The sequence below is a fragment of the Grus americana genome, chromosome 1 (assembly GCF_028858705.1).
Source record: "Grus americana isolate bGruAme1 chromosome 1, bGruAme1.mat, whole genome shotgun sequence".
Classification (NCBI taxonomy): Eukaryota; Metazoa; Chordata; class Aves; order Gruiformes; family Gruidae; genus Grus; species Grus americana.
The window spans coordinates 28,224,287-28,247,012 of NC_072852.1; the positions used below are offsets into that span (position 1 = coordinate 28,224,287).

At 37.1% G+C, this 22,726-nt stretch overlaps 1 protein-coding gene across 2 annotated transcripts in view; it reads left to right on the forward strand.

Moving 5' to 3' along the window:
• The window catches only part of ASZ1 (ankyrin repeat, SAM and basic leucine zipper domain containing 1), a 40,793-nt gene extending 18,590 nt beyond the window's left edge, over nucleotides 1–22,203 (forward strand). Inside the window, exons 5-13 of one of the 2 annotated variants that reach the window (XM_054844713.1) lie at nucleotides 1,603–1,714; nucleotides 1,976–2,110; nucleotides 4,519–4,631; nucleotides 8,289–8,364; nucleotides 8,726–8,782; nucleotides 13,365–13,477; nucleotides 18,616–18,721; nucleotides 19,152–19,265; nucleotides 21,096–22,203. In XM_054844713.1, the coding sequence (XP_054700688.1) occupies nucleotides 1,603–1,714; nucleotides 1,976–2,110; nucleotides 4,519–4,631; nucleotides 8,289–8,364; nucleotides 8,726–8,782; nucleotides 13,365–13,477; nucleotides 18,616–18,721; nucleotides 19,152–19,265; nucleotides 21,096–21,242 (973 nt within the window). In that variant the 3' untranslated portion in view covers nucleotides 21,243–22,203. The remainder of the gene's footprint in view (nucleotides 1–1,602; nucleotides 1,715–1,975; nucleotides 2,111–4,518; nucleotides 4,632–8,288; nucleotides 8,365–8,725; nucleotides 8,783–13,364; nucleotides 13,478–18,615; nucleotides 18,722–19,151; nucleotides 19,266–21,095) is intronic. The other variant, XM_054844721.1, reaches the window with a different exon arrangement.
• Nucleotides 22,204–22,726: the final 523 nt, after the last annotated feature.

Genomic DNA, 22,726 nt, shown 5'->3' on the forward strand with positions numbered 1-22,726 from the left:
ACAGTGCTGTCCATTAAAAGCCATACATGATAGCTTTTTGGGAAAAAATACTGCATTTTGAGATACAATCAATTTTACTTGAACATCACCAGTAAAATATTTTAGGTTAACTCTTATTACTTCATAGTGACCAGAAAATCCACATCTTTGTCCTCCAACACTGTATTTTTTTTAATTCTGCAATCTTACTCCACCAAAGCATAAGTGTCAGGCATCTGGAAAGATACTTTTCTAACAGAAGCTTTTGAGCAATTTTTTTTACTTTCAAAACACTCAGAGCAATTCACAATGGCTTCACCTTATAAGCATCTCTAGAAGCATGAGATCAGTAGACTGTTGTCATCGTAGTTTTGGGATATAAAAAAAGAATAATGGGAAAGGTGGTGTCTGTAAGTACTTGCTGCTTCAGAAATTGTAAGAAATAGTAGTATATGTAGCAGAGAAAGCGTCAACACATGCACTTCCGGGAACAGAAAACAAAAATGGCATAAAGGACAGAAATATTTTGATGTGCATTTAGTTTTAGTACTTGAAAAGTTAAGAATTTTTCAGGATGATATTTGCATGTAGTTCTCTGAAGACTCTTCTCAGGCATACTTGTGGGGGGGTTGAATGTTGGTAATACGTGCGCGCCTTGCACTGTTGCACTGCACCTCTGCACACCAGCAAGAGTTGTGTGACTTGTGATTCTTTGGCTTACATTGTTTTTACCGGAGAAGGTTTTGCAAGTATGTACATAGTTGCTATTCTTAATATTCTTCCTTTTAAATACTCAGTTGCGATTTACAACTTGTCCTCCATGAAACTGCATATTTCTTTTCAGAACTTTGGATTTAAATTAAACTGTATGGAGAATTCATCACTTAAGCTGTGTCCATTTTTTTAAGTAAAAAATGAAAGTCTCTGCCACTTTTTTTTTTTTTTTTGAGGGGAAAAAAATGGGTGATTTGCTGATATTCTTTACTTTTAGTAGGGTGAAAACGGTGATCTGCAGTTGTGGCCGTTTCCTTCTCATTAAGCTAGTCCATGTGCTAAATGAGAGGCCTGCCACTGGGTCGGTGCTAGCAGCAGGAGGGATGGTCTTTAAAAACTGGTTTTGTGTAGTTCGGAACCAAAACAGAAATGGTTTAGTCACCAAGCTACTGTCTTTCATAGCTGGGACGTGTTAAGGTTATTTGTGATTTAATCCACTACTCTAATTTGGAGGTGATAAAAGATTGATTTTATTTATTTACTTTTTCTCCCAGAAGTATTATAAGTCTATATTCTAAACTCCTGGAAGAAATTTGTTTAGTTTCCTCTAAGTTTCCTTCTTGTGAAGGACATCAGTCGACTTCCTGACTTCATTTCAATCAGGAAATAAATGCCAAATATTAAAATATTTAAAAAATGCTAACTGGACATAAATGAGTTGCTGAATCTGTACATTCTGTTAAGTTGACCCTTGTGCTGAAACGTGAATGTGGTATCTGGGACTTTCACCCTCTGCTTAGTTTTTCTGTAAAACAGAGAATCTTTACAGAATTGAGGTGTTCTACTTTATGAAGCAGTTGGATTTTGATATCTTGAAATAATTTTTTTCACCCACCCCCTTTTTTTCAGGAGACAAATGACTCCACTGATGTATGCAGCTAGAAAAGGCTATCCTCGGGTTGTTGCTCTTCTTGTCGCTCATGGATCACACATAAATGCCCAGGATGAAAATGGATATTCAGTAAGTGATTTACTTCTGTGTGTTGTGATTAACGATAAAAAATTTAAAAAGCAAGAACCCACAAACTTGTTTCTAAATTCAGCTTCCTCAGAAATACTCATTGGTGTATTTGTCTGCTTTAACACCACTTTGAGATTGTTTTGCATTACTTTGTCTCCAGATTCTGTCATGTAAGAACTTGTGAAGGTTGCATTATTGATTGAACCTCTGTTCTTTTTTGCTCCATATGTAAACTTGGTAAAAAAAAGTTGTTCTTTGCAGGCATTAATATGGGCAGCACAGCATGGACATAAAAGTGTAATTTTTAAGTTGCTTGAGCTGGGAGCTGACAAAAATCTACAGACTAAGGATGAGAAAACAGCAGCAGAGCTAGCAAAAATCAATAAACATTCAGAGGTATTTAATTTCACTTCTCTTTGAAATGCAAATTCTGTGTTTTGCCTCAAATCTGTTCATTAACTGTATAATTTTCTGTAGAAGTGTTACTTTAATAACTAAATTAGAGCAGCTAGCTGAATACTTGTGCTATTACATCTGTATAAACTATTTTTGTTATATCCCAACTTTTCGCAGGGCTTTAAATGATACAATGTTTTGGGAACAGTTTTGGGTTTTTTTCAGAATCCTTGACTTCAGATTTAGAATACAGAACAAGGGAATATTCATGTTAGTAATGTTGATTTGAGAAGTAGAAAAATAATGTGTTGGGGCTTTTTCCTGTCTGCCAAAGTGTGTGAGAGAATGTGGGTATCAAACTAATTTGCAGTGTATAGTTTCTGATAGAATTTGAAGTGAAAAGCCTAAAGCTAAAAAGGGGGGGAGTTAGTACTGGCCATCTTCAAAATCCATTCTCGGGAGGAATTAAGATGAAAAATATTGCAAATTGATCATGAAATCATTGGAAGAGCAGCCACTAATTATTGATGTAAAGAGTGAGCTGCTGAAGTCAACATATGTTCTCCTAAAATAAATCTGTTTATTGCTGTTACCTAATGATCAATGGTGGATCAATCAGACCAGATTTCTGTGTATTTTGCTTTGAGTTGCTCTTATCAATGATGTGGTTTTTTGCAGTGGCTCTTCAAAAGTGTATGTGAATTGTAATTCACTTTACAGCTTTTTCTTTCTTTCTTTCTTTCTTTCTTTTTTTTTTTGGCCTGTCAGACTCCCAGGGCTAGGCAGGAGCAAAAATGATAACTATGCACAAAGCTGTCAGTGTAGGCTAGCAAGATCAGTGTTTGAGGCTCAGTGATCTGTTAGCTCAGGTTACCGAAAGGGGCTACAAATGCTTTCTGCCTTTTGATAAATGACTGGTTCAGCAGGCCATGGCCATATAATCTTATAACATGACTTTGACGTGGAGGGAATACGGGCTTCTTGCACATGAGAGGTGGGTCCTGCCTCTTGACCTGTGAAGTGCTAACTTTCACACACTTACTGCAAAGTCTTGCAGATGGTATTGAGATACGTAGTGGTCATGAACTTCTTCCAGCTTGGGGGTCTGCTCTTCAGGCTGTTGACATATAGACTTGGGTTGTCATATAGACTATGTCTGCAGAAACTGTATCTGAGAGGGGAGATATTTTTCATACATATTGTATAGGTTTGGCTGGGATGGAGTTATTTTTCTTCCTAACAGCCTGTGGTTTAGGTCTGTGACCAAAACAGTGTTAATAACAGACCACGATTTTAGCTATTGCTGAGTAGTGCTTCTGCAGCATCAAGGCTGCCTCTGTTTCTCACTCTGCTCCCCACCCCTAGCAAGTAGGCTGGGGGTGAGCAAGAGGTTGGGAGAAGGCACAGCCAGGACAGCTGACCCAAACTGACCCAAGGGATACTCCAGACCATGTAATGTCATTCTCAGCAATAAAATTGTTGGGGGAGTTTTTCCAAAGTAGCCACTGCTTGGAGACTGGCTGGGCATTGGTCTGATGATGGGAGGTGGTGAGTGATTGCCTTTGCATCACTTTGGGTTTTGTTTTTTTTCCCCTTCATTTATTGAACTGTATGTATCTCAACCCACTAATTTTTTCTCACTTTTACCTTTCTGATTCTCCCACATTATGCTGGGGGAGAGTGACTGACTGACTGGGTAGGGGCTTATTTACCAGCAAGGGTCAACCAACCGCACATACATATATGTGTGTGTATATGTATACAACTGGCAGTCACCTGAACTTCAGGAGAGTGGTTTCATCATTCCTTTAGGCTTATTGAGGTTCTACTTGTTTTGCTGGATTTTCTAGTAACTATCTCAAAACTCACACAGGGGCAATTCAGTTTCTGGAATCCATCAGTGATGCATAGTGATGTCTGGCAGAAGGCTTGCTTCTTTTATCAGCCGAAAGAATCCCTGTCTGTCAGATATAGTTAACTTAAATTGTCAGTTGTGAATTGCTAAATGTTGGGTCCATATATGCACTGGAAATGGAGACATTAAAATAGTCATATGCCTTGTGCTCTTTAGACAACTTATTTCCTTGAGTATGGAGAGCTCTTGTCTACCAACCACAAAAATTAGTATGTTTGTGCATTACTGCTTCGGTAGTGATGGATGCTAACTTCTTTAGACTATGTTATATGCACTGTTTTGATCTGAATTTGGTTAATTCAGAAATGCTCTTGACCAACTCTGTAGGCTTAGTCTTAACTCCTCGGTGTAGTTGTATGCTTCAGAGAACAAGTGGCAGATGTTTCATGTTCCTTGTAAGTAGTAATTTATGATAGAACTCTTTGTAGTCTTACTCCTGTGTATTTTTATATGCATTTTGAGTTTGAATAACAATTCATTTTTCCTCTTCCAGATTTATAGTTTACTCTCTTTGGCTGCAAATCACTTGCAAGGGAGATATGATGAAACGATTAAGCAAGAGGCTATCTACAAATTTCTGACAGCTGTTCCTGACCACAGAGTTGGGTAAATACAGTCATAGTGTAATTTTGGCTTATAAACATTCCTAAGAGATTGTATTTGTTCATATCGATGATTAAGTTGTACTGTTATATATTGTGTATTGTTTGGAGCGCTACCAAGAGTCCACAATAAGTATATTAATGTACTATTAATTTTTCAAGATTGCAAAGTTCTTTTGCATTATAAACAAAGCGCATCCTCTCACTTGGTGTAAAGTACGGTAGAGCTAGGGTCCAATGTCACTTCATTTCAGCTCTGTTAAATTCGTATGCTCCCCTGTTGGATACTCCTTGTTGTGTGCTTGCCTTCATTTCATTTTAAATTGTTGATGCTTTCACTGAATGCTGTTTTCAACTTCATGCCACCAGGAAGAGCTATGCCCTTTTTTTTATGCATATATAAGTGTCAAAATTAAGTATGAACACCAGTTAAGCTCTAGAACTTTTCGCATAGCTTGCCCCTTACCGTGAAGCTTGCAGGTGTCCTATGACTGAAATTAGCCCCTGCTTCAGCAACTTCGAAGATCTCTGATATGGTTTTGTCCCGGAACATGTTGGCTAAGAAGTCCTCAACAAACCATCCACTTGCCTCCTTGAGCTTTAGCTGCGTGGTCTTGAGAAAACAACTTCCAGTGTCCATAGTCTGTTCTGGTTGGTCAGATTGATTCTTTATGTCCCTGCTCAGCCAGGTCATGCTGAATTTGAAATGCCCTAGTTTTGTATCATTAGGCTGATGGCAGTTCACTAGGTAGCAGTTCACATTGAGGTAGTCTCAGACAGAGTACCTCAGTTTGGACAAAGCCTCACCAGGTTCTGTTGCTAGATGAATGTATATGTCGATCAGATTTTTATTCTCTGATGCTTCAACCACAGTCATCTTAGAAGCACTTCTTGGAGCAGAGGGATGAAGGCCTTGCATGGTAAAATCAATAACCTATGCTGTCTGTCCTCTTTGTTCTTGCATCTCACTACTCATAGATTCCTGAAAGTGGTGTTCCAGGTATATCTCCCCATCTATGAACCAGGTCTTCTGTGGGATCCATCTGCTCCTTGAGGATCATCTTTTGAGTCTCTGTATACTTGACATGAAGGTGACATGCTTTTAAATAGATTGGTCTTCTACCGCTCTTCACAAAGACTCGTGTCCATAGATAGAGTACGTACTTAATGACCTCAGTGTTAGAACAGATCTCTCTCTTTTTTTTTTTTTTTTTTTTTAAAGGTTTACATTATTTAGGATGTTTCCCAGGCTTTTTCGGTATAAGGAAATAAACTAACACTATGCAGCAGTTTTCCAAATGGATTTAGTGCTGTTGAAACCTGCTGGTGGCTAGAGGACATTCTACCAGTGTTTGGGTAATCTTGAAAAGCTTTTAAAATAAGACACTGAAATCCTGAGGACCACTTAAAATACTTTGTGGCAGCCAGATGTCTAGCTATGCAAATGTAATTCTGTATTAGGCAATTCTTAGCCTTCCAAGATTTTGCAGTGTTTCAGTAGTCTTTCTAAACTCTGCTGTTTTTCTCTGCTTCAGATGAGCAACTGATTTGTTTGTATGAACAGACATTTCGGTCAAGCTCAAGGATTTTTATATTAACAATAGCTAGTTCTGATGTTTCATAACTTTGAGCATTTCTGGCAATTATAGAACTCTTGATTTCAGGAAACAGTCCCCTGGAGTATACCAGATGTCTGGCTGTTTAAATGCCTGTTCTTACAAATGTAGCTTACCCATTTCCACACACACACATACCCACCCCCTAGTGAGCTGGAATTTTTTCATCTAGTGATAGTCAAGAGATATGCTGATACCTGTGTTTACTCCATCAGTTCCCTGAGCTGGATGTCTCCTTCCTGCCATTTGCCTGCATAATTTTCATCACAGGCATTGCATATTGTCTTCTCAAGTCCCTGTTCTCTCAGTTGCTCCTAACGCATCATCTGGTACCGGGTATCAATTGTGCCCCATCATGCAGGGCCAGTGAGTATGACTTATCCATCCTTGCTGTTGTCATCCTTAGGTAGTGAGTGTAGCTTCAGTCGTTGCTCTCTGCCATCCAAATTAGACAGTTGTGCTGGCTCCAGAGCCCTGGACTGTATGAGGAAATGCACATACCTGTCAGGAATTTGCTTTCTTCAGCTCCTGGATTAGGTCCTTTTGTGGTTCAGAGTCTTTCAAGTTATTGTCTGGATGCTCAATAGCCCTTTGTTTGATCCTGGGGAAAAAAATGTCCTTTCTTTGCACCTTTAGCAGAACCTAAAGCCTTGAGTTACCCAAGGACTCCCAAAACCTGTGCAAACTGGGCACTTTGCCTAAATGACAACATTTTATCACTGCAGGTCATTCACACACACAGTCTCCTCTTGCCAGTTGAAGGGCATTGGCTGTACATACAATGTTTGGACGTATATGTGAATTGCTTACTTGAAAGACTGTTGCTGTCTGTGTGTTGAGAGGAGAGGAATTGGACAGAGGATAACACAATTCTACACAGCTTCATGGTGGGGATTATTTTAAACTCTTTATATTTTGCTGGCTGACGGAAGGCATGCTCACAGAATTATTGACTTGTTACAGCGTGAAAGTGGCATCACCTCCTTCACATAGGTGTCCATCTTCATGAAGGGATAAGTATACTGAAATACCAGAAATCGTGGAATGCCAGATTCTCAATGCGCAAACCTGAAAAATTTTCTTATGTATTCAGAATAATTTTCAGAGAGGTTCGTTTGGTTTTGGTTTGGGGTTTTTTTTTTGGAGGGGGGAGGGTGTTTGCTTGTTCTTTTTTTTTTTTTCTTTCACAGATTTTAATAGGAGCTCTTTAAGTCTGATGTGAAAAGGGGGCAAGCCTTCATGTCAGGGCCTACAATAAGATGGAGCACACTATCTCTTAAGGCGGGGTTTTGGCAAAAGATTCACTGCAGCAATTGTAGTGGTCCTTTCTGCATTTCCTATGATTTGCTTTTTGGTTTAATTCTGTTCATTACAGTTGTTCGTCTGATTGTTGAAAGCTGTTTAGATTTATTTTTTCTCCCCCCTCACATTTTAATATCTTTTGGTAGGGCAGGGAATCAAAATTGTATTTTACCTTTGTTTATAAATGTTAAACTCTGAACCTACAGTGGGTTATACTACTTGGTCTACCTTCTGAACAGTAGTCGTCTGACAACAAATTTTATACCGGACTAAGTTCCACTATCTTTAATTATAGACATTCCTGTTTTCTTGATAACCTTTTTTGGTTTAAATGGAACCAGAAGGGTAGCAGTTGTAGGATGAATCCAATTTCTATGAATGTTATCTGATAAGAATAGATAATTATCTTCCTTTACCCTACTTCCAAAATTTTCAGGCTTTTGCGACCCAACTTTAAGGTTCAGTTGGGACATTTTGCAACTTAAACTTTCATTTATTTATGAAAATCGTTCCTTTTAGGCTCAATTCAACTCACTAGACAGAAAAGGCGATTATACAATTTTGATAGATTAAATTGTACCCCATGATGCTTATGAGATACTACCATCATCAGTAGGTGTGTAAAACTTTAGGTTGCTCCCCGGTACTCTGTCTGGGGAGCTTTTCTATAGTATTGTGTTCTGGATGTCTTTTTTTTTAATTTCCACTGTTTTAATCTCAAATCTTATTAATTACATTTGCAGTTCCTGTTCATCTCTTGATGATATGGAAGTGTTTTTACATGGTCTTGGTCTAGAACACATAATAGGATTATTGAAGGTAAGTTCGTGGTGTATCTGCTATCTGTAAAGTAATCTATGAAAGCAAAGTGTACCTACAGCATAAAAAAAAGTTCTATCGCTATTAGTATATTAATTCAAATAAATATATTAAACAGAAGTTTATATATAAAGTGTTACGTTAAACTGCAATGAACTGGATTGGATTGCTTAATTTTGATTATGTGCTTTAGTCACAACGTGGTGTTTCTAAACTAGACAACTCTTTCATTACTTCGATAATGGTGTTCTGTAGCTGTTTCTGTTTCTGCAAACTAAAGTAAAACAAGTGAAAAAAGTAAAAATTAAAACTTTTCTTCTGAAATTCTTTTTGATGGCATATAACCCTTTGTTTTATACAGGAAAGAGACATAGCTTTAAGACAACTTCTGATCATGCAAAAAGATGAGTTAATACAGGTCAGTTTACTACTTTAGAATTTAATTTAGTTTTTTTCCTCTTTCTTAAATGTTTTTAATGACTTAAATTCTTACAAGGTTAGACATTTATAAAGAGAAATTTTTTAAGATCTATTTTCAGAATCTTCTGCAACTTTTTGAATTTTAATGTGAATATAGACAGACCTTTTCTAAAGTATGTAATCCCACAGATCAGCCTTGAGTTCTGTGAGTTGAATTCTTGCATCTTTTCTGCCTAGATCTGACTATGAAATGGAAGTCCCCAATATTTCTTTGCTGCAATGATGTGGGAGTTGGGGTGAGCAGGAAATAGTTCCTGTTTTAAATTTCAGTTGTTACTATTTTTAGTATTTAAGTATATTTTTCCTGAAAGGAAATCAGTGCTGTGATTAGCAGTAGATAATCCTAAACAATTACTTTAAATGTGGTCCTCCTTTGTGAGGTGGTAATTTCTGTTGGAAAAATGAGAGCTCTCTTACATTGCGGAATCTCATATCCCGCACAGGTTTGTAAAACCTTACCAAAAAAAAAAAAGGAGGAGAAAATATTTGTTTTGTTACAGTTTACAGCAGCCGGGAAGGTTGGTATTTTGCTGTTATCCAGGGTTAAGTGATGCATTGTTACAAGGTTTCAGTTTCCAGTTGAGATAGGGTGGTTGCTTTTCCTTAATCTTGGCTGGAATTATTCCTTTGGGAAATGAAAGACTTCCGGTGCTTACAGGAGGATGTCATAATAAAATCCAATTATAGGAGTCTCCTTGGAACAATGTACCAGTACTTCAGGCCTCAGGATTCTTCCGAGCACTCTGTACTTGGTCTGGGATACCAAAGACACCTCATTAAAATAGCTGCTTCAAGCCTGCTCCCTGCTATGGATGCTAGCCATGTCCTTAGTGTCAGCTTTTTTCACCCTATTCTGATACCAAGGAGGCATGTGCTCTAGCAGCTGGAACCACCATTTGCATACAGATGTTAATACTACTTCAGAGTTTGTGTCACAGGGATGTTTTGCGTGAAGTTCTGTCTTGTAACTGAGTAGAATTTGTGTTTTGACAGAGCTCAGAAGTAATCCTCTATTCTCAGAGGGTACACGCATAGGGAGTTTTGGTGATGAAGATTTTTAAGGGTTCAGTTAGACCTAATTTTTATAAGGCATGTCAGTGTGTTCTGATGTTTCTGCTTTTCTTGATATTACTGCTTTTCTGAAGCCTCAGAATTGTGCCCATTGGACAACATTTATATGAATCCTAAAGCCCCCATTGACAGGAATTTTGCTCCTGAAAGAGATCACTGTGAGAGCTGCTGTCTTGGTCATGATTGTATTAAACTGCAAATCTGAGTATATGTTCATATTTTCACACAAACCTGTAACTTCTGTTTCAGTATTCTAACATGTTTGAGGCTCCCTATTATAAAGAGGGCTTTTTTAGACAAACTGAAATAAATACCTGGATCAGCTGCTCTTTCACAGGAAGATAATATATATAGGAACAGAATTATTTTGCCTCTTAGCTCTGCAACAGCAGGAAACGGTTCCTGGAAAATAAGTTGTGCTTTGTGCATGGACATAAATTAATTAGTGAGTCTTCAACTGAGAATTTAAAAAATGATGTAACACTCCTGGCTTATTAGCACTTCATAAGTTATCCTAAATTCTTGATGCAGTCTAGTTTTAGAGCTCTACTAACAGTTTCTCCCCACACTGCTGATAGAACAAATCTAATCTGTTTCCTCGTAACTCCAGAGTTGAAAGTTTTTAGTGTGATGGCAGATCTTCAACTAACAGCCAGCTATTTTAAAGAGCCTGGATCTTATTACTACAAAGATTAATGACCTCTGATGGATGCCTCTAAACCAAGCTGCTTTGTATCCAGAGAACCGGGGAGAAATCCTGTCACTAACATGATACACTTTCCTCCATCAAACAATATCAGAAAGATATTTTCTCTGTAAATATCTTTATCTATATTCTACAACAGAGCCTAAACAATGACTCTTTCAAGCTGAAATCCTTGCATTCCTTAAGCTTATAAACTGTTCCATACTGAGACAAGTCTGCTCAATATACTGGGATGTGTCTATTCAACTTTTGGAGGTTTTTTTTCTGGTTCTGTGCTACTCATAACACTCGGATCTTTTTTGTCTATTTTTTTGAGCATTTGTCTCACAAGATAGCAACAGAAGTAATTTTACTTCTGGACCCATTTAGGACTAAGAAGGTTCCTTTCTCACATGTTTATTAGTTTAGAATAGGACAAATTGGCATCCTGTTCTGGATTTGAGAATACATGATGAAAAGTTGACACATCAAAATTCAAAATATAACCCAGAAGTTTAACTTCATAGACCAGATAATTCTCTAATTGTGTGCTTCCATATCACAGTTCCAGGACTCTCCTTCCTCTGCCCCTCCTCCCCACAAAAAAAAACACTTAATATGTGTCAGGTTATTAAAAATAGTGGCCACTTGGGCTAGATGGCAAGGATGTAAGAGTTCATTCGTAACTTCACTGGTTTTATCTGAGAAGCGTGTCGTCTTTCATGTGTTGAGGCAATCTGTTACTCGCCTCTTCTTTCGTTTCCATCTAAAAGATGACAGAAAAGTCATGTTGCTGCTGGAGCGTGAGTTTAGTGCCTGGATTTTCAGGGTGAGTATTTATTTATTTAAGTAAAGAATAAAATAGATGCTGCTAGAGTTGGTGTACCTAAAATCAAAATCTAGACTGTACATCGTCTGGTTTACAGATACAAACAAGTTCTGGTACAACACTTGTGTATTCTTAAACATATGGCCACTTCACAGTAATATTTGCATTATTTGGACTGCATAGTGTAATTGAACCAACACCAACTTAAAAGCTTGCTTAACCATAAGGAAGAAGGTCATCTTGCACTGTGCTTGTTCCATGTATTTGTCATTGCATGAATAGTCAAGGTAACCCTCATGTTCAGCAGAGATGGTCTAGAAGGGGAAAATATGTGCATTGGAAAGTAGTTTGGACTGGTCTATCTACTTTCTCTAAGTTCTGCACCTAGTACCTCTAAATTCAGAATTACTGTGGTGATGGAAGGCTTTATCTGTGATGACTTTTATCACATTCCTTACTTCCTAAACCATATCTTCAAGATGTGGTGGTGATCAGTCACTGGTCCATTTTGCAGAAGGATGAAGCTATGTTTTAGTTATAGGGAAACAAAAGTACAATGTCTTTCTGCTAAGCTGGTCAGAAAGCTGTATCCTGATTTGCTTGTTTCAGGAATGAGAATATGGAGTCAAAAGCAATCTCAATCTTCACAATAATTCCTACTTTAAGCAAGATAGTATTAATATTCAAGAATAACTGCCATTCTGGCCTCAGAAGAGCTCATCTGATTTGTTAATTATAATTAAAATAAACTTGCTACTCTTGTATAAATAGCTTACTTCAGCATCATGAAATGACAGCTGTAATGCTTTGTAAACATTACGAAAACATTCGTTCATATCAGATAGGGCTCCACAAAACAAACTTGAGAACTAGTGAATTGAGCGATCTTACAGCTTGACATAAAGCAAATTATTTTTAGGAAACCCAGATCTTTCTCCCTTAAGGCTGCTAGTGATATTTACCAAAGAGACTTGAGTACAATTTGTTCAGGTACCCATGGCAACCTATTGGAAACTCAAAAGTTCTTGACACCTGTAGTTAAACTCCCAATTAATCTTGTTGGGATTTTACATTACTGAAGAATTATTTGTGTTTAGAGTTATAACATGATTTTGAAATGTTTAAAGACACAGTTGTGAGCCCGTAGTTACATGTTACCTGTCTTTTCTGAACACCTGGTGGAGAACCTGGAGGACTGTTTTATGGAGCCACGATAAACACTGGGCGTCAGAAACAAGTCTCACACAAAGGAAGCATTTCTCCAGGCACCTTCTCTTCCCTAGGATTGCTGCTCAGCACTATCTGAGGAAGAGAGACTGCCTGGCATTTTGATCTGATGTGTATTGTCATCTCTTCATTCAAAATTCTTTCTCCAGTAATTACAGAAAGCTGGGAGACTGCAAACATGAGACCAGTTTCTCTAACTGGAAAAAAATACACACCCAAAAGCTTGTAAAAGCCCTTCTTAAACTCTAGCTTCTTTCTGTAAAATTCTCCATTTGATGCTGATTTGATAGTTTCCTTCCTTTCTTTCTGAGTTAATGCTGTATCACTGTCATGATGATTGATTATTTTGCTATAAGAGATGACTGAGATAATTCTGAAATAGATGAGCATAACATCCTAACAACACAAGGATACTTACAAAAATTGCTACTAATTTTTTTAATAAAACTTAAATGGATTTTTTTAGTATCCTGTGCAATTTCAGTTTGGCTCTTCCTCAGCTCTTGTAATTTTGTTTTGCATCACTGAATAATTTCTGTGGTTCTGTTTTTTCCTTTGGCAGTTACATACATTGTAGTTGGTTGCAATAACTTAAAAGCAACTTCTTTTGCCTCTCAGTAATTAAAAACACTCACAATAAATGGTACTGTAGTTTTGTCTAATAAGTATTAAAAGTAAATCATATTTGTAATTACTCTTTAAATTTAGATTGGCATTACAAATCCTGGAGATCAACAGAAACTCCTAGACGCTATTAATGAGCTACAAGTGGAAGAAATAAGAATTGGAGACCTCCCTGAAGTGATGAAGCTGGAATTGAGGTACTAACTTTATATTTAAGGAAGTAGAATCGAAATATGAACTATTTAAGGTGACTGCATTGTTTTCTGTAGCTCAAAGGTAAAATTCTCTCACATCTTATCCCATGCGTAACATTCATGAGAGTACACCAGTTAGTGGCTTGTGAGAGCTGGTGGTAGGTGTGTTTTGTACAAAGGAAGTTGGAAGCATAGATTCCTGTTGTAGGAATCTGTTTATGGGTAATGTTGCCATTATATGCTATTACTTTGGCCATCGTTCTGAGTGATGAGTTCTTTGTACCTCAAACAAGGTTTTGTGGCCTGTACAGGGTTTTTGCTACCTTATGTTCATATCATAAACTCTGAAACTGGCTTCTTGGGCTACAGTATTAACTCATTCTTTAATTTCTCTGATAGGCTTCAGTGAGCAGATTTTTTTTTCATTTCTCCATGGAAAAGAGGTCTTACCCACCTTGCTTCCCCATGCTTCAAGAGCGTCATGAATCCTTACAAACCCCACATGATGTGGTCTCTGTAATTCTCCATTGTGTCTGTAGACCAGGCAGGCTCTGTTAGTCTTGCAATCAAATTTGTCTCATTGTAAGATGCAATAAAAAGGTGTGTGGGAGGGAGAGATGCTTATAATTTCTGCATAAAGCTTTAATTTTCAACTGATAAATTAATTGTACATGTCTATCTTAAATCATAAATGTGACTTCTGTATAGATTCAGGATTTTTTCCTTGTTTTTCTCTTCTACTGGAAGCAGTTTTAACCAGTTTCCAAAAGATCTAATTTTTTTATATTACAAATTCAGAACTTCATAAGGTATTTTTCTTATCATAGTTTATATGTATCAGTAGAAATAAGTTTATAAGGAAACTGTTTTTTAAGAAAGTGTTACTCCTTCAAACTTCCATTCCAATTTGATTTTTTTTTCCCCCCGTTGTATGTCCTTTCTAACAGCCTTAAGCATCAGCTCTGCTATACTTCTAGTATAGTCTTGTGCAGTCCCATGAAAGCCTGAGCTGAGGAACATCCCTCAGCAACCTTATTAAACTTCATCAGTCCCCTAAGCACTGGTGGAGCACTATCCACATCCAGCACAGAAAGAAGAATGAAGGCTATAGTTAAGTGCAAAGGTGTCCTAAGATTTCTTAAACCTCTTATCCTTTATTTTGTTGTGTAAATACCATTTTTTCCAGAAGAGAGACCTAGACTTGAATTTAGATTCTGTGCTTGTATCTTTCCTCTTTTTACTTCCCAGAACTATAGAAGAATTGCTCCTGAAAATAGGATTAGTTTGATATTTTAATTTCTAAAAGTTTTAGAAATGGACTCAGGCAGAAAACTGTGGCTTCCCTTTCAGAAGCTTTAGTCAGTTGAACTGTGATTGTTTAACTTAGGTAAGACTGGTTTGGAGGTACTACTCCTTCCTTGTACTGTAGCTACATCACTAGTAAGTTAGATTCTCTGTGCTTGTTTCTCTCTTCCCAGTCCCACTGCCATTTGCATAGCATTGGGTTACCTTATTTGCAGTGGCCTGGCTAGAGTAGGACTGGGGAAAAAACTCCTTGCATCTGGACTACTCAGTAAATAACTTTCTACTCTCTAGAAAAGTAAGGGTTCATTTCCTGTTTAAAGTGTGTGTATCTCCCTTTTGACTGACAGCTGTGTTGCTACTCTGTTAGATATTTCTTCCCTCTCCAAAATACTGGGGAGAGCTGTCTGCATTATTTGGGTACTATAAGGCTAGACTCTTCATTAGTTATGTTGTTTGCTGGACGGAAAAGAACGTGCTTGGGTTCAAGTTCATTCTGTACATGTCACTGTCCTTTGGAGGCAGCTGAATTGCACTGACACTGTGTACTAGCAGTCAGTCATGTCATAGCATTGTCTTTTGCGCCTTGGTTATGTGAGTATGTCTAGTACGTACTCCACTCCCGTCTAGTCATTGTTACATGTATTGATTGCTCCTGATACTGGTACTGTGCCTGTATCTGTATCCATTACTGTGTTTATACAAAAGAGGCTTTGCAGCCTGCTTGAGGTGCGTTTTTGCAGCATGATGCCAAGTTTGAGCTGTAGGATGTGGGAGGACATCATACAAGGTATTTGGGGAAACTCTTGAAAGACTGAGGTGGGCTGGGAGAGCAGGGTGCTCACATCCTAATACAGGACCTTGATGCTGTGAGGAGATTTCTCCATCAAAACAAGTGTGTACTTTCAGAAGAGGATCCAGGTGCAAGCTAGTATGTGTGCTGTAACGCTGAAGGACTAAAGTTCCAGCACACAAACAGTATGATATGATACGATATACAATATGATATATGATACAAACCAGTATGATATAGATACACCATAAAAACTCTGACAGCACCTGAGCCGTTCCTATTAAAGTAGAGGCTTTGCTGCTGAGCTAGGTTGTAGACCACGCATCTGAGTGTCTAGCTGTCCAAGTTAAGCACCTCTAGAAAAGGATGTTGACCCTTCAGCAAGGGATAATTAGCTGCAGTTTAAGAGGACTTTGCCCAGTTTAAGCATCATGCATTTTTGTCCTAGAAATGTATGCTTTTTTCAGATTGGTCCCTAGTGGTGTTTATATATACACTCAGGCAGAACAGCTTAAAAATTTGAACAGAGGGAATACATGGAGAAATACAAAAAGTTAACATTTCACTGCATGTGTGGCCAAATACAATAAAAAACCCACATGATGTCCAGTACAGTCTCACACACCAATGACATATCTAATTCCTAGTGCACTATGGGTTTAGATCATATGTAGTTCTCAAAACCGGAAAATAATTGATTGATTAAAGGTTGAAGTACACAAAATATGACAGCATTTCAGTTATGGCAAGCACTGCATAGTTTTCTAGAAAATGGCTTGACATGTATTCTAGGAATCTGACCTTGAGACTAAAATCATAGGCTATGTTTACATGCTATTATATAAAGATTTTACTTCCCACTTGTTCAAAGTCATTATGTGAGAAGGAAAATCAGTCATTAAGTCATAGAAAAACTAACATAGTAGAAAATGTTGAACTGATTGATTATAAACTCACAGAGTGTCTAGCACTGTTTAGCCACTGGTGTTTTGACAGCCATTAATTCTTTTAAAAAGTGATTATTTTTTGAAAACATTATTTCCATTTGCAAATACAAGAACATGTCACTGCAACAGATATAAAATTCTATGAAAATGTTTTTTAAGAACTATTATTGGTATGAGAAGTATAAATGTTTTTCTCTTCCTTTTTTTTCCTTCTCCATTTCAGGCCCATGACATACTTTATTTTTGCTGAGAATCCTTCCAGAATTCCTAAAAATAATTTCCTTTATGACAAAACACAGAAGGTGCCATAACTGATCCTAGCCAGCTAAAAAGTTATCTTAAGTAGAAGGAAATTTTCATGAGCATGGCTTGACTGTAGTAACGTGGGAGAAACTTTCAGACTATCTCCAGATGTGATTATTTTGTTTAGTGTTTGTCTTTTTACCCTAGATATTGGGTTGTTATGTTGTTCTAAAATAAATAATAATTTATTTTATAAAAACAAGCTAATAGGCTTTCTTGCTTCCCCATCTTCATGAAAACTATGAACAGTCTTGGTTTTTAACCTTCAACATCCCTACTGATGCTTCTATGTATTTCTGATTTAAGTGTTAAAGTCTTAACAGTTTCAGCAGTGTTGCAAATTACGGATGTCCTGAGCAGCGGTGGAAACTTTGCTTGCTAATGACCTTGTGCCAAAGTTGAAGGAAAACGTTCTGTGGGCTAAATTCGGTCTCTGTTTAGATACTTGCACCACACTGGCACGTAGCTTAGTTTAGCTGTTTGGCAAATTTCACGTATACCTTCTTGCCATCAGAAGCAGCAGCAAGTTAAGGTGGTGTGAGTATGCTGCATTTAGGTTTAGCAGCAGATTGCCCTAGGGAGGAGAAGAATGCTGGGGTCTGAATTAATTTATGTAAATCCTCCTATAAATATAATGGGAAGTCCTGCAATAGGAACTTAAAATTGTCTCTTGTTTTGGCCCTGCTTGTTACTCACCTGAATGGCTTACAGCTAGTGGAAACTCTTCTACTGGAGGTACAGGCACTTCTCAGGAGTTTCAGGGTTTGAGAGCTCACTCTGTAAAAACAAATGGATGATCTTCTTCCATACCAGTCTTTCCTCTGCCCAGTCAATGGCAACAACTTTCTGGCCAGCACCATGACATAACTAACACTTTCTGAGGCTTACAGTAAAAAAAATATGAGTCGGTGTCACATTGGAAGCTCTAGAAACAGCATTTAAATTAGTCTTAAATGTTCCTATCCTTTTCTCCACTCTTTGGAGATACTGATCAAACTAATTCTCAGAGTTGTCTTCCTGCTTGTATTTGAGCACTAGGTATAAATTTTCTTCAAATAGATAACATCAGATATTTTAGGCTTTGATGAATGGATTTCCAGATCCAGGGGCCAAGTCAGTATTACTGCATTCTTCTGTCTTCCACTATGCTGGAGACAAAGGGACTCTAAACTAGTCATTTCAGTCCTAACTCCAAAGTGCAAACCAGTATTTTTTTTCCTCACATCTTCAAAAGTGTAAGCTGGAGGTCAGGAGTATTGATATGTCAACATAAAATTGACTATAAATTCTGTGTTTCTGGTGTTGCAAGACTGTGATCTGTATGCACACGTGCGCAGGAAAACAATGTTGCAGTTATTATGCATAGTATGTTAAAAATTACATATGCAGCAGTTAATGAAATGTTTTCATTGATAATACAGGATTGATGAGAGTTAGAAACAGAAATGGAGGTTAATAGAATGTTTCTGAAAAGCTTTTGGGTGACAGTTTTTCAGTTTTTGGTGTGTCTTACTAGCTAGATATTCCAGATAACTTAACGATTTGTTGTCCTTCCAAAAGGAGGGGGGAAGAGAAGAATCCCCCAAAACTTGCTAAGATGTTAAATGTAGTATTTAACTACCCTGTGTTAAAGTGACACTGGATTGGTTTTTTGTTTTTTGTTTTTTTTTTTTTTATGCAATGAAACTGCATGTCTGATTCACTCACTGGCTGATGTTGGCAATGCATAGATAGTATTTAGTTTGCAAAAAGTTACAGCTTTTAACAAATAACAGAATATAATTTTATTTTTGTAGTGGAGATGAATTCCTCAAGTTTCTTCAGAAGTTGAATAAAGAGTGTAGTAAGCTGACCATTCCTGTGCAGACAATGAATAAGCATTTCCTCCAAAATTCTCACAAGGTATTCAACTAAAGAAAGAATGATTAATTTAGAGTGTATTATTCTATTCTAGAATATTATTCTACCCTGTAAAATGAAAAATATGAATACTTATCAACCATCTTGATTATTGTATAGTTATATAGAGCTGCCCAATGTTCTTTCTCTAAAGGACACTTTTTAAAAATAATTTATTTCAGAGTTAAGCCACTCAATTAAAGGAGATAGATCTGTTTCTTCATGTTTCTGTTGATAGGGGAGTTAAGGTGATGAAAGGTTCTCACAGAGATTGATAGAATAGTAGATCATATTGTGCATAAATCGTACAATGAAAACCCAGCATAAATGCAATTATAAACTTTTTCTGACACTGTCTTTTATGATATGTTAACTAAAGAATATTAAATTACAGTCTACAGTAATTCTGGCAAGTAAATGTAACTATTAACAGATAGTACTACAGTGGGCACCGACTGAAATTTTTATTGAAGTCTGCGAAGACTTGGTTAGCAGTGTTGAAAAGCTGGGAGAGGAAGTTACCAAACTGAAGGACCTGGTGGAGAAGGTGAGTATGTGTGAGTGAGGCCGTTAAATACTGTGTACCAGTTTGTGTGCAACATCAAATGTGACAGCCATCAGTGAAATGTTTTGTACCATGGTCTGGCACAGGCTCTTTGTCTGTAGCTTGGACATTGCATCTACCTCTCCCTCTTCCACCTTTCCATGAACAGAATGAGAAATAATCTAGAATATTCCACAGCAGCATGGACAGTCTCCAAAGGAAAGCACAGTCAATCTTTTTTCTTCCTGCCACAGCAAAGAATTAAGTGGAATGTATCCCTGTGCTCTTGGACAACCACTGTGGCTTAAATACCACTCTGAATCCTTACACTCTTCCTTCTTAATCAAGGAATCTTTTGTTTGGAATTATTGACTTACAAGGAAGATACTAAAGTTTTATGGATTGAATGGGAGGCATCCCAGATAACTGCAGAGTGACAAAAGAAGAGGGTGGGAGAGGTCAAGGCTAGATGTTAGCACCACATCAGTCATTCTCAAACCAACACAATGACACGCTCTTGTCAGATGGGGTCATTTTAAGTAATAGGCTAGTAAAAGGAATGGCCGCTGGGATAGAGTAAATGGAGCATCAGTGTCAGAAAGGAATCTGTTGCTGAACGAAGCCATGTGGAACTCAGACCTTGAGTATAATGCTACTAATGCAATTTCCTGTAGTTTAAGTAAATTTAATGTAATATAACAGCCTTCTCCCAATAAATCACTTAACACCAAATATGTTTAAGAGGTAAATTGAGGTTGTGGCAAAGAACTTTTTAGCTATTTGTGTTCCTTTTTTTGCATATGCAGAAATCAATTGTATGTATATATTTGCCTCCTGTATGTGCAGGCCAGTTATAAGGGCTGGAGGAATCTGAGTTAGGTGCCACTTGACTTTGCTCTCAGCTGTACTTAAGGTTTCATGGCTGTCGGGATGAAGCACGGTGGCTCTGTACCCAGTATTAAACATGACCCTTCTAATTATTTAAAAAATGCAATTCCTTTTCTATTAAAATATGATGGTGTTTTATGAATTTCACTGATGAAGACTTTAATACAAAACAATTTTGTGCTACTTAATTTATGGTGGGGCACTCCTGAATGAGTAGAACATCAAAACATTTATTATGAGAAGTGCCAATTTAAGTGAAACAGTTAAACCTCTTAGATAATAAGTTTGTATAAATTCCCTTAAAATCTTCAGTACTGTTTGCTAAGCGTAGTTGTTACAAGACTTGCCAGCAGTACATGTTCTGTCTGTAGCATATAATTTTTGAAAGCACAGTAAATGAGATGGCCTTCCAAGCTTTAAAAACAAAGGTAGGAATCGGGGACCTAACCCTGCTGCACTTCATGACAAGGCTCCACTCAGCTTCCACATGTGTCTGAGCAGGCACTTGTAAGGTACTTTCCACTATCCCTTTAATTTCAAGGGAGAGTAATCTGTTACATATTTAACTTGCTGTTTTAATAAATAGTTGGTTTAGTAATTAAATGGTAAAAGCTCTGGTTAAAATATTTGACCATTGGAGTTTAAATGTTTTGTTTAGATTTTTTTAGCATCTATTACCAGTGTGTTTTACTCCTGAGGAATTAAGTTTGTAAACAAACGATTTGATTTTCTAATACATATATTACAGAATGATTGTCAGATAAGATAAAGGTTTGCACACGTTTATTTCAATTGAAGTAGGGCACAGACAGAGAAAGAAATAATATCAATCCTAGATACATGCAGACTCTTAAGACTGGGTACTTGATCACACACTTAAGAAGCTTTCACAGTAACTTTTTCTCCTTTGTTGCACTTTTTACATGAACTTAATATCTCCCTCAGCATGAGCAGAAGAATGACCCCACCCGAGTGAAACTTCCAGAAAAAGCACTCACCTTGGAAAAAAGATTAGTAAAAATGGGAGCGGTAACATTGTTTGGATTTGGTTTTTTCTTCTTTATAACTAAGTTACTGGTAAAGAAAACCTGACTTTAAGTTTAGTGCTATGAATAATTTTTGAAAACTTGGTCACATTATGCTTCTGTTCAGTATATGCAGCTGAGCTGAAATCACGTGAAAATTTGTGTAGTTTCTCATTGTATTTGTAGTATTTGCTTGCAGTAAGAACTTTGATCTAGAGATAAAGTTATTAAAAAATAAAACTGCTTCTTAAATGTATCTTAAGGTTTTATTTTCAAATTTTTTTTTTGTGTAGGCTGTAGGTCTAAAATCTCATCAAAGCTGCTTTTTTGGCATAAACTGTAATTATTTCTTATTATTAGTTTCATTTTTACCTTTGGCTGTTGTTCAGAGGTGAACATAAGCAAATAATTCTGATTATATCACATGTTTTTATTTAAAATTATGATGCAGATGTGTTTTGGGGGTTGCGAGCGTTTAAAATACCTTAAGTATCTCATGCAATTTTATGTTGATAAAGATCTTTACTCTAGCAGTTTTTCATGCAAATCTACCATTTGAAAAATTTCCCGGTTAGGTGTACTTTTCTTTCTTTGTCACGATCACAAGACTGTGGAGATCATGTTACACGTTGCCTGAAAAGTCATTTCCCACTGAACTATGATATTTGAATTGTACCTGAAATCTGTTTCCTCAGGAATACTTACTTCTATTAAGAGTTTCAGCACATCTATTAAAAGGATTATAGCTGTCCTTTGCTATAAGAATGCAAGCAACTTAGAAGGCATGGCAGCGTGTTTTTTCTTGGTCTGGTCTTTCACTACAGCAGCTTCATGTCTAGAGTAACTTTTTAATATTTTCTCCACTTAAAAAGGTGTTTGCAATTCTGCAGTGAAATATTAATATCTGTATTTCATCTGGTTACTAAACCAACTACATTGGAAAAAATGGACTTGGATTAAGTAATTCAAATCACAGTTATGTTTTGGCAGACTTCAGTAAACGTCTGTAAAACTGCTGAATGTTTGTGAAGGGACATTCTTCTATCAAAATAAAACAGAAGCAGTGTAGAAAAATGTAAGCCTCAATGAGTGTGTCATGCTTTAGCTCTCCTCTGTTTTCAGAGATGTTGTGTGGCATCTTAATCTTTGATATTCCCTCCAGAGACTAGTAATGAGAAGATAAAAACCCGAGTGCTACTCCAATTGCTGTCACAGTTGTTCTCCGCTCTTTGTTTTAGAATACTACATTGGGCTGTAATTGTTTTACCTCCCTTGCTCACAGGTTTCTCCTTCAATGCAAGGAGCATCCTACAGAGTGATGAGGCCAGAGGCAAATACAACATAAGTTGTTTTTTTTTTCCGTTCTGTTCCCTACTTTGGGTCAGAAGGGATAAACTATATTCACCACCACCACCACCACCTACCAGCAGAAGTGGAGAAGTGCATGTACTATCAGCATACTGACTTGAACCAGCAAAGAATAGAAAAGGAAATATTTAAAAAATAGTTTTCTGTTTCTTGATATTACCCTATATTTAATCATGAACTCAC